General features: G+C 34.7%; 1 protein-coding gene across 3 annotated transcripts in view; it reads left to right on the top strand.

Moving 5' to 3' along the window:
- Positions 1-18401, top strand: part of Atf6 (bZIP_ATF6 domain-containing protein ATf6) — a 111879-nt gene that overhangs the window by 52723 nt on the left and 40755 nt on the right. For all 3 annotated transcript variants that reach the window (XM_081764222.1, XM_081764224.1, XM_081764225.1), the window contains exon 2: positions 5528-5589. In XM_081764222.1, the coding sequence (XP_081620348.1) occupies positions 5528-5589 (62 nt within the window). The remainder of the gene's footprint in view (positions 1-5527; positions 5590-18401) is intronic.

Genomic DNA, 18401 nt, shown 5'->3' on the forward strand with positions numbered 1-18401 from the left:
ACTAAGGGAGACGGATGATTAGGGCAAGTGAATAATTATGAAAGAATTGGTGGAATGAGAAAGTGAGAGGAAACGGGAATACCTCGAGAAAGCCCACAGATACGATGTTGTTCACCACAGACTTACTAGTCTGGGAATCAAATCAGGGACCTTACGCACCACTGGTAAACACCCTACCACTGAGCCACTGTGCCCCACCAGAAGTAGAAATCAACCATTTCCGGTTTTAACGTCCATCGCTATAGAGCAAAAAGCTAGAAGTGGTTCCCTGCAATCGATAAAACGTCCCAAGAATATATTTCATGTCCATCCTTAACTCTTTAACTAACGTTAAAACTGGAAGTGGTAGAAATCAACTTAAGGGTCTTCACTACAGCGAAATTAAACTACCGCTAATTTTAGAGTTTTTCTGTAATATCTTCAAAACTAATAAAAATATTCGAAAAGCAGAAACGTAATGAACTAGACAATACGATTTTACATGTAATACCGTTATCACAATTCATCTATCTGCTTTCGGTTTGTAACTGTAGATAGATTTAGCATTTTTTACGGGTTCTGTAAATAGCGGCATACCAAAAGCAGATAGGTGAAATGTGATAACGGTATCACATGCAAAATCGTATTGTCTAGTTCATTACGTTTCTGCTTTTCGAATATTTTTATTTGTTTTGAAGATATTACAGAAAAATTCTAAAATTAGCGGTAGTTTAATTTCGCTGTATTGAAGACCCTTAAACTACAGAACAAACATAATAAGAGATAGCGAGGAACAGTTTTATTGGAATCGATTTAGCGTTCTAAGAATAGATACTGTCTTCTCTCTTAACCCTCTATTCAAACCGGAAGTTACAGAAATCAACCACTTCCTGTTTTAACATCGATTGCTGGAGAGTAAAAACGATAAAATCGAGAAGCGCTGTTATGGAGTTAATAAGAACGTCCGAAGAATATATTCCATTTCCACTCTAATTTTTATACTAGAACCGGAAGTGTAGAAATCTGCCACTTCCGGCTTCAATATTAATTGAGAAAATATCACGCCATACGAACCAAACTCCTTCACATGGTGTACACGTTTCGCTGCTACTTGTTTTGCTCTCTTGCATTGAGATCAGATAATGAAGTATGAATGCTGTTACCTCCAAGAGAGTCGGAGTTTTGCTTCTTTACTTTAAAAAAAGAAAAAAAGTGGTCGTATTATTTGCTTAAGTTGACCTTGAGTTAGATCGTTGACGTTTGACGTGGTGGTAGTTGTTCGAGGAGGCTTCATATGAAAGATCAGTTGCGAGAAGGTGACCCACGGTAATCGAGTAGCAAACTCGTTTGCAAATATTATTATGACAAACAATAAAAAAGATTTTTTATTTTAAAATAATCACATTGCCTACTGACAGTGTTTGGACTCGAAGCATGTTGAAAACCACTGTACTTTCAGATCGAAAGATGGAAGCTATGTAATTTTTCTTGCGGATGTTGGTTGGCCAAAGTATTCTCTTTTTTAAAAAAATAAAAATAGATAGATAATTACCACTTTCGCCAACAGCATTGTTGCAAAATACTGTGCCTTTACGTTCTGCTACGGCTTTTCATATTTCAATCAACGTTGATTTTTGTCTTCCCCAAAATTTCAATGTTGTTCTTAATTAATTCTTCCTAAATTAAGCAGAGGTCTTTTTTAGCAGTTGTAACTGGAGAAGAAATTGAATAAAAAGAAACAGATTATACAAAGTTTGAAATATAGTCAAAAATAAAATTGTAGTCAAATTCAGAAAAGAAGTCAAAATATAGAATTACCAGCTGAAGTCCTCTTTTCTCTCATTTGTTCCCGTTATCCTCAGTGCGTCAAATTAAAATCAGTTAAGTGTGAGCGGTGAATTCAGCCCTGTCATGTGGGCGCGATAATTTCTGTTACAATTGTTCAGTTTTCGTGTGATATGTCGTACATTTTCTTCAAGGCTTTACTCCATGGAGCTGTGAAATCAGTGAAGAATAAAGTAATGGTATTACCACCACCACCGCGATTTTTTTTATTTATTTTATTTATTTTAGACTTCCATGACAATTTATATAAATTCATTCGGTTTTGATGCAGTATTACGTATATTTTGTAATACTTTGTGTTTGGGATGAAAATCAGTCAAGAATGAGCGATGAGTTTAGCCCCCTAATGTAGTATGCATTGCTCCCCGGTTGCCCCATATTAAAAAAAAAAATATATATATATGACTATTCCATTAGGCCTTGTTTCCATTTTGTACTAATACACGATAACACACTGAGCAAGGCTGTGATGATTTTTTTTTTTTTTTTTTTTTTTACATATCTCTCAGCCTTGCTCAGTGTGTTATCGTGTATTAAAAAATATATCTAACACCTTGTAAGTTATTTTTTGTAAAAATATTAGATTTTCATGAAATATGACATACTTGTTGAGGTTTCACAACATTCCCACTATTTGGATTTAAAATCAAACGAGATAGAGTGAACTCCCCCTCCCCCCTTGAGGTTTTAAAAAGTGTGTTCTTATGATAACTTCTTTAAATATTATTCGATTTTTAACACTATGATGCATGTACTTACTGAAGTTTTCACTTAATTCCCGCTCTTGCAGCTGAAGTCAATCAAATGTCAGGACTCACTTGACTCTAGTTCCTAAAGATTTAAATTAAAAAAAAAATAACTTTTGTAAAATATATAATTTTGTCGAATATGGTCTTTTTTTCCGAGAATTTGAAATTCTCTCAACTGTTTGCAGTTGAAATGGACCAATAATGAGGGAATGTGTTCTGCCCAGTTTTGTACAGGGTATTACAAAAAAAAAAATTTGTCAAAGTATTTTGGGAATAGTTTCACACATCAAAATAAGAAAAAAAAAACTTGCTTTGGAGTACTTGAGCACTCTCCATCTATCCCTCTAAAAAATTGGTGTGCAAGTACTGGGGCATTCTTAAACATACCAGTTACTCAGTGATACTTTGACCAGACCATGATAGATCCCATAATAGTGGAGCTGTGAACTTTAAAAGTTAATTTGTTTCACGTTTTCGGCACCCTATAACTCCGAAACTATCCACTTTTTAGCACAGGTCCATATGAACTTTTTTTTTCTTATTTTGATGTGAGGACTCTGTTTCCAAAATATTATGACACATTTTTGTAACGCCCTGTATAACATTTTCCTGAGTGTTTATTAAAGACACTCAGACTTCTATAAAGCATTGTTTTTGTTTTGTTAGACATTAGAGATCTTGTACGATAGTTTGGGGTTGAGATTAGTGAACCGGAAAATAACAATAATTACTTCTTCTAATTGCTTGCATAAACTAGTTCCACATTAGCAAAGCACTTTCAGCCCAAGCATTAAACACTTATTATGGTACTTGTAACAACAATGTCATCATTTCTGGCTTTGTAGAACACGAATTGACTCATGACATTCAATTCGTATAAACTTTGGCAGCTTTCCCTACATATAACAAAATCTTCCTTCATCGTCGTCTCACGGAAGCAAACCCGTAATATATGTACTATAAATAATGAACCTCTACAAGATTGTATATCTGTGGTCTTGGTGGTTTTTGTGGGTAACACATTCTGTCTGTCAGTTCTACTAATCGTACTATTGCGCTCAGAAATGGCAGTATTTCCATTAGTCCATAACAAAGCTTGAAGAAATACTGTTAATACAATTAAGAAGTTCTCGCGTCAAAATACATATAACCCGTTTCAAATATCTTTCTTAAAGTGGGCGTATAATTTATTATCAATTCCATATAATGCAAGCCACTATAATGTATATTGTGCTCTTTTTGGTTTAAAATCGCTTAAAAAGCGGGAGATTACGTAAGCTTGTTGTTCTTTAAGAAGTTGCTTAATGGTAACATAAACTGTCCGAAATTGCTATCATTAGTTCTGTTTTGAAATGTACTGTAGGTGTGAGAACGAAAGAATTACCGTCCATTCCGGAACAGACTGCCACGACATTAAGTAGTCATTAATACAGTCAGTAAATTAGTAAGTGAAGTATTTCTGTGAACTGAAGTTGATATGTGGGTATTGTTAGTTTCCGGCTGTAAAAGAACTATTCTGTCTGTTTTTCCCACTCGACTCTTGTTTATGAATGAATATGTTAATTTTTTTGTACTATTATCAATTTATTTTTGTTCTAATTTGGTATTGTTCCTTTTCCAACTTTTGTGCCAAGATATTTTCATTTTGGGCTTCCAATCTGCTATGCGTAAGTAAGGGAAGTATGTATTATGGAACAACCATGTCCGTCTGACTGTTGACAAGTATCAGAGCAAAAACGATATGAAAGCGAAAAGCTGTTTTTTGGAGTCCATTCAGCGTCTTAAGAGTAGGTTTCGTCTGTGTTAACTCTTTAACGTGAGTGATTTTTGAGAAAATTGTCCGGAAAAACTCATGTCCAAAACTAAACTACCTCTTCTCGATTTTTCCCAGAGAAATCACTTATGCCACAGCATGGGGTTGTTATTGAAAAATAGATTTATGAAACAAAATCGTTAGCCATTTTTGAGAAAATTGCTGATTTTGATTTTCACCTTTCAATCAACTACCCTTATTTTTAGAGATAGGAAGATAATTTGAAAGTCCTCTGGAGGATCACATAGAAACCTTGAGCCTTATGCAGAGTCGTTTTGATGTATGATTAGCATCATACTAAAGGCCTGACTACTGCAGGAAACATATGTTAGTCGGCCTCTTTAGTATGACACTAATAACGCGTCAGAACGACTCTGCATAAGGCCTCTTAAGTTTAAAATTTGGTCTTGGTACGTTGAACAGCATGGCCTGTAGGCGAATGTATATCAGGACGAACAGAAGGACAGATGTCGAAAAATCACTTTTTTTAATATGTATGCACTGCGAAACGTGTAAGTCTTTTGAAATCTCGAATTCGATTTTTTTTTTCACAATTACCATACTTTTTTTCTCCTTTAGTTGTCTGAAAGTAATAAAAGGGAGAGCAATGGGCTGCTATGGGAATGGTGAAGGCCGAAATTAATATCAGAATTTCAATGTGGCCCATTAAAAAGAAATAAATAAAAGAGAAAGAAAACCCTGACACAGTATCTGTTTTTCTTATAGTCAGCAACAAAAGGTCTTTGCGTTTGGTAAAATTTATTTTGGGAATAACGGTAGTATGGCTGGAATGTTCAGAAAATTACATTCTTTTTAATCTACTGAAAACTGTTCTCAAATTGTCCTTTCATTCTGAAGTTATTTACGAAACTAATTTTATCAAACGGAAAGAACTTTTGTCACTGACTATATATCTGTTATACTATATGGCTAGCATGCATGCCTTTGATGTATGTGATCCCGAGTTCTTTTCTCAGTGGAGGCAAAGAATTGTTTTTTAAATGTAAATTTGACTTATTATATCAAATTACACAAACAACCTCATTTACAAATTACATAGTACAGTTTTTTATATTTAATAGTATATATAATAGAATATAACATTATATATTTAATGAATGTTGTTTTATTTATTTTGCAGACATGGATACCACCTTGAATAATGAAGATGAACTTCTGCAGCAATTAACAGATGATTTTGAGGTGAGTGATAATCATATAGTGTTCTACTGTTTTGACTAGGCATATGTACTACCGTGAGCAAAATAAATGACGCGTCTCTTTATTTTGAAGTTTTTTGAAAATATCTCCGTTTTCTTTATATGTTCGAAATTTCGGAAGGTTTCCCCAGCAGGACAGGTTAATAACAAACCCGTTTTTAATATTTGTGTTAGATATTAGCTTAAAATAAAGAAATTAGAAGCAAAAAACATTAAATCGACAGAAATCTCGAGAATTACCAACTCTGCTAAAGTGGGAAATTTTCAAGAACGCGAGGGAATTCTGCAGTTCAACACGAAGCAGCGACATCTATGTCATTGAGAGAAGCCTGGATTAGATCTACAAACGAAAATTTTAACGAAATATTTCTAGTATGTCTTATTATATGCATTATCAGCGAACTCCAAATATATGAATCTATGCTAAGTATTAACGTATAGATAGTGCAAATAGTGGAAATTACCTATGGAAAAAGAAGAATTGTTAGCCCAATCGTAATGAAAAATCGTCTTTACTGTAGAACAGGTTCAGCTTACGTAAGAGAGCAAATAGCTCAGTTAGGTAAAGCAACGAGTTTGTATACCGAAGGTAGACGGTTCGAATCCCGTGGAAGTACTGTTATCATTTTTATCACTAAGGTTATTTTATTTATTTTTTATTTGGGAAAGAATCAAATTGTAACATATGTGTAAAACTCATGACGATACCAAAAAAAAAAAAAAAGAGAGAGAGAGAGAGAAAATATCGTCGCATTTGCATTAGTGTCTAATTTTTGTTTGCAAACAGATTCGTAATTATTTCCCCTGTGCTCACTGATGCATAACGAATGTTTTCTAGTAAATGTTAATTCTAATTTGGAGAATTTTATAGTTTCACAATGTTTCTCACTACATAGTTTTCTATCTACGTGTTTGGATATTTTGATAACAGATTTCCCTATTAAATGTTTAATTTTCTCTATAAATATTTGTCTTAAATTGAAATTGTTTTGAATTTACTACATAAGCAAAGTTGCCCGAAGGAGGGGAGCTCAAGTAATAGATATTCTACGTAAAAGCAACCTGTTGTAGAATGATGATGCTACTTACCTTCAGCACATAATCTTAACGTTAGAGAGTCAGAGAGAGAAAAATCCTGGTTTTTCCTCCTCTATGACCACCCATCTTAAACCACTACATATCATTGTTCGTCTCACATAATTTCGGCTCTCCAAAGACATTCATATTTATTATTATTATTATTATTATTATTATTATTATTATTATTATTAATGAATATGCCACCCTTACATAATGTTGTAACTTTACACATCTTAGTTTAAAGAGCTTTCTTTAGTAATAATTTGAGCAACCACGTCACAAAATTTAAAATATATGAGGGGGCATGACGTTTTATTTCCCCTCCTCTCTTTTCAGCACCCTCCAACAGAAGGTATATAATTTCTGAGAACCAGGGCAGACAAAATGAATAAGAAATATATTTAGAGCATCCTTTCCTCCTTCGTGAATGTAATATCACGTAGCATTTTTTATTCTACTGAAGACGACCCTAGGCCGTTATGGTTAGGTAACAAAAGAAATACCTAATATATTTATAGCGCCCCTTATCTGTAATATTACCTCTTCTTTATTTGTTCGAGGCTTCCTTACACAACCAAGGGTGACAGAAAGAATAGGAAAAGTGTCTAAAGATTACAAAAGACTTTATATTTTGTCAGAAACAAGGCAGTATATACACAACATTGCTTTCGTTAACAAGTGTTTCACCCTTGAGTCGCTTATAAAATTATGCAGAATAACTTTTGCCGATCATTGTTCTAGAGGGATTTGTCCAGGATGGTTTGGTGTCGAGCTAATAACGATAAGTATATTTATTTACATCACTGTTAAAGAAATAGCAAACTTTCTGAAAGGAACTTACTTAGGAAACAGATCTTCCTTCTACTTAGCCAGAGCCCACTCTGAAAAATTGCATCTGGTATTCTGAGTGAAAGTTCTATGGAACTATTAGAAAAATATATTCCCGTTTTCACGCTGATGGTAGAATTTCTTAAACAGTTATTGAATTATGTTCGAAGGGTAGGCGTAAATAGCGCCCCCGCAACAATGTGGCGTGGGGACCGCACAAGCTGCATGGCCAAAAAATATACAGAAAGTACGCAGGGGCGGAGCAGGCCAAATTTTCACACGGGCAAAGTGACTTTTTGGCGCCCTTCCCCTAGTAGTAGCCTATATTTTACATTTTATCATAGTGTTTTTAATAGTTTAAACCAGGAGCGTCATTTCAGATTTTGCTTTGGGGGGGGGGAAGACCTCTTGATATAAGTAAAATTTCGCGTTTTTCACTGATTTACTACTATTCTAATGATAAAATCTATATACATCTCAAACTCACGGGGGGCAAATGCCCCTCCCTGCCCTCCCTAAATGACGCCCCTGTTTTAAACCCATTTTCAAAAAGAAATCCATTACCTAGGAAAAGTTCACAAAGAATATGGCCCGCTATAAACAATACCAACTCCACCCCCCCTGGTCTAGTGGCTAGCACACCTGCCTTCTGTGGATTACTGTTGAACGATAAAAGTGGTTCGGATTCCACTATAATTAGTATCCACATCTCCCTTGCCCATTAAGGCATAACCGTGGAACGCTAAACTCAAGCAAACAAACAAACAATACTTAATTCCCGGCACTCTTTATTCTACATGCCATCTCTCAATTTTTCGATACAGCCCCCTTAGTACTATGAAACTCTCTTCTACCATAGTGAAATGGAAAAAGATCATATAATTGCCACTACTTTACAAGAATATAAACCAAAAACGTCAGTAGAAAGCACATTATAAAATTTACTTTTTGAGGCTCGTTTTGGTGCCCCTCTTTCTCTGGCGCCCCGGGCAGTCGCCCGGCCCTTAGTCCGCCCTTGAAAGTACGGACGCATAACTAAGGACTGCGGAGGAGAGGTTAACCTTCATGTTATGCCACTGGTTTGACGTGTTTGAAATGTTCAGTAAGTGATCAGTTGGTGAAATAATTTCGATGGTTACTGATGTTTAAAGTTTAGCTAAGACAAAGCTACCTAATCAAATACATTTGATATCGCGATGTCACAATTTGATTTTTCCTCACATAAAAAAGATAAAAACAATAGTAATAAAAACCCTTACTCGTACTGGGCTCCTAACTAACTAACAACCTAATTCTTACAGACTAGTTGCTCTGACCAACTGAGTTTCGATTTCTTACGCGAAAGAAGTCTGTTATATTAAGAGGCATGCTTTTCATTATCAAAACTGTTCGAAGTAATACGAACATGGCTTAAGAACAGAGACGGAACTGAATTACCACTCGATTGACCTTGAGGGCAAATCACCAAAGCGTAGCTATAAACGTAAGTTCAGCATGCATTTCTCTGGAGTTGTGTTCAGTATTCCTATCTGCCAGTCATGCTTGTTCGTAGGAGTAATATGTTACAAACCTAACCTTTCGATAGAGCACAATGACAGAATATCAAAATTAATGAATTCTTGCCCTTGTGAACTTGGGATACCACCATGTGCAATAAAACTGTCGCGTCTTCTGAAGTGATATTTTATCGAAAATAACTCGTTTTCCTTTATATATCCGAAGTTTTTGAGGGTTTCAAAATGAAGAAACGTTACTGACAAACAAGGACGCATTTAGGGGTGGGTCCAGGTGGTCCGGACTCCCCTCTGAAATCCCAACTTCTCTGTAAATTTAGCCTAAATTTAAGGATTATCTTTTAAATTTTATTATAATTTATCCTAATATTGAAGTCGGACTTCTCCCGAAATAAATTGCTGCATACGTGCCTGCTGACAATTTTCAATATATTCCTTAAATAAGTAAAATAACTAAATTAGGAGCAAAAAGCTTCAACACGGGCTAACTTTTGTCCACTGCCAATATTGTTAGAAGGGATATTAATAGCAAAAACTGCTAGGCAATGCTGAACCTTGGAACTTCACTCCGAACAGCAAGCTTATTATTGAGAACTACATATGAAACATTTTATCAAAACTTATCTAGCTTTTACCTGGCATGAAATTATTATATACACCAAAATTCACTCTCCTAAAATGTGTATCTAAACATTGCTCTACGTATCTACGAAGCAATGAAAATTATTTATCGAAATATGTGAGCAGGGAATTCTAACAGCCAGCCATTTTATTTAAATCGTAGTAAACCCTGTAACCGGGCGTTAACGTGAAGACAAAGCTTGGTCCATTGGTAAAGTGTTGGAAGAATATAAACTCAATGTTCGTAGGTTCGAATCTATCCACTCACCATAACATTTTGTTCTTATGTGTAACGATGAAATAAGAAAGAAAAAATGTATAACCGTTAAGACAAAACTTCAACCAAGTCTGAAGAGAACAATACTAAAATAGTAATACAATGACGTCAACCAAAAATTATTTCATGTAGCGTTTGGACGAAATTACAGCTGTTAACAATTGCAGAAATAAAAACAGGCTGTAATGCAGTCTAGACTTCTGAATGCATTTACTTCCTGAAAACTTCGGTCTCGTCATTGGTATGCCGTTAATCATTGTAAAACCTTTCAATTGGAAGTGAAATGACACAAACTAAAACAGTTTTAAATCAATAAATGTCTATGTGTAAAAGTAGGTGTCTTTTATCTGTAGTTCTGAGTTCCTTTTACTTTGAAGTGACAAATGAGAAGAAAGTATGGTGTTCGAAAAAAAATCAAATTTGAGATTTCAACGAATTTACACGTATTATAGCCCCTAACACCGAAAAAGTTATATTTCGATACATGTCCATTAGTTCGTCCGTCCGTTTGCTGCACTTTTCTGTGCACTCGCCTAGAAGCCATACCTGAAGCCATACCTCGCCTAGAAGCCATACTTGAACATACCGTAAATTAGTTGAAAAATTTACGGTATGTTCAACCTATCTGCACCAAATTTTAGTTTAAGATTTTCATAGTATTTCCTATAGTTTTTTTATTTCCCTCCTACTCCCAAAACAAGGGTAGTTTCCTGTATGATGAAAATAAAAAAAAGATATTTTCTCATAACTGGCTCTAACGATCTTGTTTTCTTTCTTTTTTTATAAATCAATATTTAATTAGCAACCCTATTTTGTGGTATAAGGCATTTATCTGAGAAAAATCTACAAGGGGTAGTTTATACTAAGGGGGTGAGTTTTTTCTCAGTGTTTTTCTCAAAATGGACTCAAATGTTTTCGTTCATATTTCATAAATAAAGATTTCATTAATAACTTATCAATATGGCTCAACTCGTTTGTCCTAAAAAAATGCGAGGGGTAGTTTATTCTTGGTGGAGTGTTGTCTGGGCGATTTTCTCAAAAACGACTCAAAAGAGTTTATTCATATTTCAAAAATAAATATTTCGTTAATAACCGAACAATATGGCAAAACTCGTTTGTCCTGAAAAAATATGCGAGGGGTAGTTTACTCTTGGGTGTGTTTTTCCTCCACGGTTTTCTCAAAAATGAGTCAAGCAATTTTGTTCGTACTCAGAAATAAATATTTCATTAAAAACCTAGTAATATGGAATAACTCGCTTACCCTGAAAGAATCCTCAAGAGAGAGTTTCTTCGGGGAGTTATTTTTCCCTCACGATTTTCTCAAAAATTACTCGGACAATTTTATTGATAATTCATAAATAAGTATTTCATTAATAACCCTATATTTTAGTATAAGTCATTTCTATGAAAAACAATTACAACGGATAGTTTATTTTTGGGGTCAAGGTTTTTCCCCCGACAATTTTCTCGAACGACAGGCGATTTTGTTCAAATTTTGCAAATAAATATTTCATTAATAACCAAAAGTATATCTTAACTCATTGTTCGAAACAATTCACAAGAGGTAGGTTACTCCTGACGTGTTCTTTTTGAACGACTTTCCCAAAGTGACTCATTTGATTTTTTTCATATTTCATAAACAATGATTGCATTAATTGGTCTATTATATGTCTAATGAAAATGTGCTCAAAGTGTGAGTTAGTTTTGTAGTATGGATTTTCTTCAATCGAAGTTTTTTATTCGATAATCTGACATTCGATGTGTTTGTATTTGATGTATTTTATTCGTATTATCCAAATACACACTTCAGTAACAACTGCGGCCTAACACAGTTAAGAAATTGAATTGAAAAAGTTTAGTGCGGTGGCCCTGTAATTGAATATTTTTTGAGAAACTCCCTAGCTTTTTGTGGTAAACTCAGGCTTTTCTTTTTCGAGCGACAAAAGAGAGAAGAAAATATAGTGATTGTGAAAATAATATCAAATTCAGATTTCAACGGATTTACATGTTTCATGGCGTCTACATACCGAAAATGTGACTTTTCGACACCCGTCCTTCCGGTCCGTCCGTTCGGCACACTTTTATATGCACTCGCCTAGAGGCCATACCGTTCAACTTATCTACACCAAATTTTAAACTTAGGGTTTACTTAGTATTCTTACAGGAGCTTTTCCATTTTTTCCTACCACCTAAAATAAGTGTGGTTTACAAACAGCCGAAAATCGAAAAACGCTATTTTCTCAAAAATGGTTTTAACAATTTTCTTTATTTTTCATTAATCAATATTTAATTAACAACCCTATATTGCAGTATCAGATATTTCTCTTAGAAAAATTTACGAGGGGTAGTTTATTCTTGGAGATGACTTTTTCTCGACGATTTTCACAGAAAAGACCCTGGCGAATTTTGTACACACTTCATAAATAAATATTTTACCTTACAACATGGTATAAGTCAATTGACCTGAAAAATATATGAGTAGTAGTTTATTCTTGGACTTGAATTTATCCCCAGTGAGTTTCTCAAACACGACCAGTTGGCAACCCTGTATCTCGACAACGAAGCTGAATTCGAAAACTGCAAGAGGACAATTTGTCTCCTTTTGATGTCACGAATCACCTCCCGAAGTTTGTGGACATCTTTCAGGTTCACCCTTAATGAAGCTTCTTTTCGAAAAGTTAACTATTAACTTTAGGCATTGTTTATCTTTTTTAAAATCACAAATGTCGTTATTAATTTTAAGGCAGAGAACTACTTCTGAGAGAATAGATCTTGAAAAATAATTTTAAAACTTAGACTTTTGTTTTCGAGACATTCTAGACAAGACGAGACATTTTACAAGCTATCTCGTGTCCAAAACATTTGCCTCGTATTATCTTGGATGTCACAAAGCGCGTCTTGTCTCTTTCTCGAGACATGTCTTATCTCGTGCGCATTCGTTAACACTTGGGAAGGATTATCTTTCTACTCAAAGCATTGTTTTTATAATGGTTGCATATTTATGATAATTGCTGTCCACATAAATTACAGTCCTTTCAGTTGAATTAATTTTTATTATTATTATTATTGAAATTGCAATATCTAGTTTAACGTTGGACGATTATGCACCTACGCTAAGGGAGAATGATGATGAATGAAATGGTGAAATGAAGAAAGTGGGAGGAAAATGGAAAATCTCAAGAAAACACATACCCATGCACACGGTATTTGTCCACCTCAAATTTCACTTGGCACGAAGTGGAATCGAGCCACGGACCCCCTGCACCAAAGGTCCCTGCAATGCTTTATTATTATTATTATTATTAATATTAATAATAATAATAATAATAATAATAATAATAATTGAAGCGAGCTTAACGAGTTTCAACCGTACGACTCAACCAACGTTTGGGTGCCTGTTCGTTCGTCTGCTCCTCTCATAAAAGACATTTCATTTTAATGAAACTAGTAAGTGCCTTCTTTTAGCTGTGCGAAGTAACTATTGCTTGGAATATGAATCTGCAAAACATAAGAGGTAAAATTAACCAAATGGTGCAAGTTTCCACTTATATATACAAAACAATTTTGCAATATCAACTACGTGAATCTTGTCCCATAAAGAAGCCGAAACCCCTACACCGAAGAGCCCTCCGAGATTTGATCATTGTCCACACGGACTGAAATTGTCATTTGAAGCCAAGACTTTAATATGAAGCCAATAATTTCTTTAAAATAGACGGAAAATTCGGAAGTTATAAGCATTTTCATATTTTTGCCTTTTCCCATAAGGGAACCGTAGCCCCCTATACTGAAGACCCCCCCGGAGATTTGATCATTGTCCACTCGGACTGAGTTTGTCATTTGGAACCAACACTTTAATACGAAGCAAAATATTTCTTTAAAATAGACGAAAAATTCGAAAGTTATAAACATGTTAATAATTTTGCCTTTTCTCATAAGGGGGCCGTATTAGCCTACACTGAAGAGCCCCACGAGATTTGATCATTGACCACTTGGACTGAAATTCTCATTTGAAACCAAAACTTTAATATGAATCCAAAAATTAAACTTTTACATCAATTTAAACTGACTGGGTTCCAGTTCCCCCCACTATTGTTTAGTTTAGTTAAGTGGTAATTTGTGACAGCTTCACATCATCAAAAGAATGTTTCACTTCCCCTCCCCTCCCCCAGGAGTTCGTGCTGGATCCACCACTGGAATCAATAGACACTCTTCCTATTTTTTTTGTCACCCTTGATTGTGTAGGGGCTCCCTCGTACAAATAAAGAATCGGTAATATTACAATCAAGGGGCGCTATATATTAGGTATTTTTTTAGTTACCTACCCCTAAACGCACAAGGCCATCTTTCGTAGAATAAAAAATATTACGTGATATTCCAATCATGAAAGGGGAGAGAATGCTGTAAATATATTTCTTATTCATTTTGTCTGTCCTGCTTATCAAAAATTACTTTCTGTTGGAAGGCTACTGAAATGAGAGGGGCAAAATAAAAAGTCGTACCCCCTCCTACATGGTTGCTCAAATAAGTACTAAAGAAGGCATTTTAAACTAAGATATTTAAGATTTAAACTAGGAAACTAAGATATCCTACATTATGTAAGGATGGCATATTCATTATTATTATTATTATTATTATTATTATTATTATTATTATTATTATTATTATTAGAATGTTTTTGGAGCACCGAAATTTTGTGAGACGAACAATGATATGTAGAGGTTTAAGATGGGTGGTCATAGAGGAGGAAAGACCAGGATTTTTCTCTCTCTGACTCTCTAACGTAAAGATTATGTGCTGAAGGTAAAAAGCATCATCATTCTACAATAGGTTGCTTTTACATAGAATATCAATTACTTGAGTTCTCCTCCTTCGGTCTACTTACCTTATGTAGTAAATTCAAAACAATTTCAATTCAATACAAATACATTGTAAAACTTTTCCGTAATTAAACATCTAGGGAAAATTAAACATTTAATAGGGAAATCTGTTATCAAAATATCCAAACACGTAGATAGAAGACTATCTAGTGAGAAATATTGTGAAACTTTATAAAATTCTCCAAATTAGAATTAACATTTACTGGGAAACATTCGTTATGCGCCAGCGAGCATATGGTGAGCAGTGAGCACAGGGGAAATAATTACTAAACTGTTTGCAAACAAAATTAGGGACGCTAATGCAAGTGCGACAACAGCATTTTTTCTTTTTTTGGTATCGTCATGAGTTTTACACATACGTTACAATTTGATTCTTTCCCAAATAAAAAAATAAAAAAAAATAAGCGTAGTGTAGTGATAAAAATGATAACGGCACTTCCACGGGATCGAACCCGCTACCTTCAGCATACAGACTCGTTGCTTTAACTAACTGAGCTATTTGTTTTTTTACGTGAACTGAGCCTGTTCCGGTAAAGACGATATTTCATTACGATCGTCCTACCAATTCGTCCTTTTCCATAGATAATTTCCACTATTTGCTCTATCTTTATGTTGATACTTAGCATATATTCATATATTTGGAGTTTGCAGATAATGCATATAATAAGACATACTAGAAATATTCGTTAAAAGTTTAGTTTGTAGATTTAATCCACATTTCTCTCAATGACATAGATGTCGCTGCTTCGTGTTGAAATGCAGAATTCCCTCGTGTTCTTGAAAATTTCCCACTTTAGCAGAGTTGGTAATTCTCGAGATTTCTGTCGATTTAATGTTTTTTGCTTCTAATTTCTTTATTTTAAGCTAATATCTAACACAAATATTAAAAACGGGTTTGTTATTAACCTGTCCTGCTGGGGAAACCTTCCGAAATTTCGAACATATAAAGAAAACGGAGATATTTTCAAAAAACTTCAAAATAAAGAGACGCGTCATTTATTTTGCTCATGGTAGTACATCGTGGAAGAGGAACCCATTACGTTTTGACATACGAATGCTCCATAATTTAATTTGGTGATGAAATAGCGCGTAGTGAATTCAGGTGGTGACTCACCGGAATATACATTTTCCAGTTTAGATGTATTACCAAGGTCTCTAGATTTCGTTTATGATTTTTTTCTTTTTTTGCTTTCTATATTATTATTATTTGTTGGTTTCTGAAAATAGCTCGTTGCATCGATTCCCATAAACCTAGATAGATTCAAACTATATCAGCTATGCTAGTCATCAATGTCAACGTTCTGGATAAGGAATCCATAGTGTCATAGATATTTGAAGTTTGAATTTGAGTATAAGGCAGTGTTCGATTTATGTGCTGGTGGGATTGGCACAGATTATAGCAGAATACCGTTTAGAACGCTTGAGGAGGTAAATCTGTGCATGAAAACAAGCCAGAAAGTCTATGTACAAAAATGTTGCAAAATGCTCCTTTTCCGAGTTACGACATCGTCGCTATATTAGGAAAATGATCTTTGAGGCGCCATAATGCAAATTCCAACGACACCAGAGAAGCAGTATGGTGACATTTTACAGGATATGTTTTTGAGTTTTCAAAAATGCCGAAACCAAGATGAGTGGAACGTGCGCAATATATTCCCTAAAGGAAGGAGAGGATTCCCAGTTATGTTGAAGATAAAAGTAGGTTCGAAAGAATGTAAAGTTGCGCACATTTCCTACTCATCTTGATTTTGACATTTTTGGATACTAAATGTATCGCATCTTTTAAAATTCACTACACCACTTTCCCTGCCGTATGTAGAAAAACATTTCTTTATACAGGTCAGGTGTGGGTGACAAAACTAACATTGAGTTAGCTACTGCCATGACTAGAAGTCTACGTGTATATAAAATATCGCATCCGCATCATATATATATATATATATGAGAAAATTTATTCTATAACATAATTTCAAAGATACTTCGTAATTTACTAATTGTAAGTACCTACCTCCTTTGTAGTGTTTTGAATCCATATCACTCAAATTCAGGGAAATATTAAATGCAGCGTTTTTCGAGTACGCTGAATGCAATCAACAGGGAGAAAATTTGCGATTTGCCTTTTTTCATTTATGTTCACTGCTACTTAACATTCGATTAACTATTTGCATAGACAAAGCAACAGTTGTTGACAGTGACTTTCGACTAAAAGATTGTTGTCGTGGAGCACCGCTCTTTACAAATTTACATAACGAAACTATAACCTGCTGATTGGAAACGAAGAAGCCATCGAATCCACGGTTAGTTATTTAGTTAGTGAGTGGTATGTGCGTGTTCGTTAGCAATGTGTGTCACCGTTAGGAGGTAAACAACAATAGGTACAATCTTCTACTGAGCAGCATGTTTCTTTTACATAAATAAATAAACAATCTGCTCCAACAAAATAAAAAAAATATCAAATTATTATTTGACAACAAACGACATTTGCTTATTTCGCATTTCATACGTGGATAAAACAAATTGAAGAATTATAGGATGGAAACGAATTTTGTGTGAAATTAATATAAATAAAATCTCTCTTGAAATAACCCAAAACAGGTCCATTTTCTAGTTATTTCTGAACATTTGTCTGTTCCGAATATCCACTCTCGATTCCACCTATTGCGGATATAACGTTGTAATTCGCAATGATAGAATGAACACGCTAGAGCTGAAACGGGTCATCGCAGTGACACGGTTATTCGATTGAGACTCGCCTTTAGCGTAGGAAACTCGGGTTCGATTCCCGGCTTATGTGGTTCGGATTCCACCTTAATCAGTAGGTCCATGCCTCATATAGCCTTGCTGGTGAACGGGACGTTAAACTCCGGTGATAGGGTAGAATCTTCATTATTCGATTTAAAAAGTACCAATAAGGCTTTTTTACTTCGTCTTCAAGACTGGAGGCATTTTAGAACACGTTACATATGCTTTCACGCCTTTCTGCGTTGAGGCATAGTGTAATGACGTCATAAATTTAAAGATATTTTTGTTATGCGTATTATTATTATTATTATTATTATTTTGTGGCGGATTATATTTTGCATTCAGAATACTGAAATTTTGCACACTCGTTCAGTGCACCCATTAATAATATTCAGATGTTTTCATATCTCTGCGTGAAAACAGCGCGGTCCAGAGGGGCAAAAATGTTTTTAAAAAAGGATATTTTTAACAAAAAATAGCTTTTTTCGTGATTTCCCCGTCTCAGATGGAGACATATGAATGGTACCGTTTGAAAGGCTGTTCTATTCTGAAGAAAATTATGTAAGTACTGTGCTCCTAGAATAAATAGGGATGTCTCAGGAAACTTACCTGAGATCCTGTTTTATACGGGAATCTGGGGTATTTGGGAAATATTATTTTTCGCGGGGAATCTGGGGTATTTGGGGAATATTATTTACCTACAAGATTGAAATTTTGCACATTTACTCAGAGCACCCCTCAGTATTTTTCAGATTTGTTTCAGATCTCTGCCTTAAAACAGGGGGAGGAGTCCACAGAGTTTTTTTTTAAAAAAAAGATATTTTTATCAGAAAATTCCTTTTTTCGTGATTTT

Source organism: Thermobia domestica, chromosome 7, assembly GCF_964235325.1.
Source record: "Thermobia domestica chromosome 7, izTheDome1.hap1.1, whole genome shotgun sequence".
NCBI classification, from domain to species: Eukaryota; Metazoa; Arthropoda; class Insecta; order Zygentoma; family Lepismatidae; genus Thermobia; species Thermobia domestica.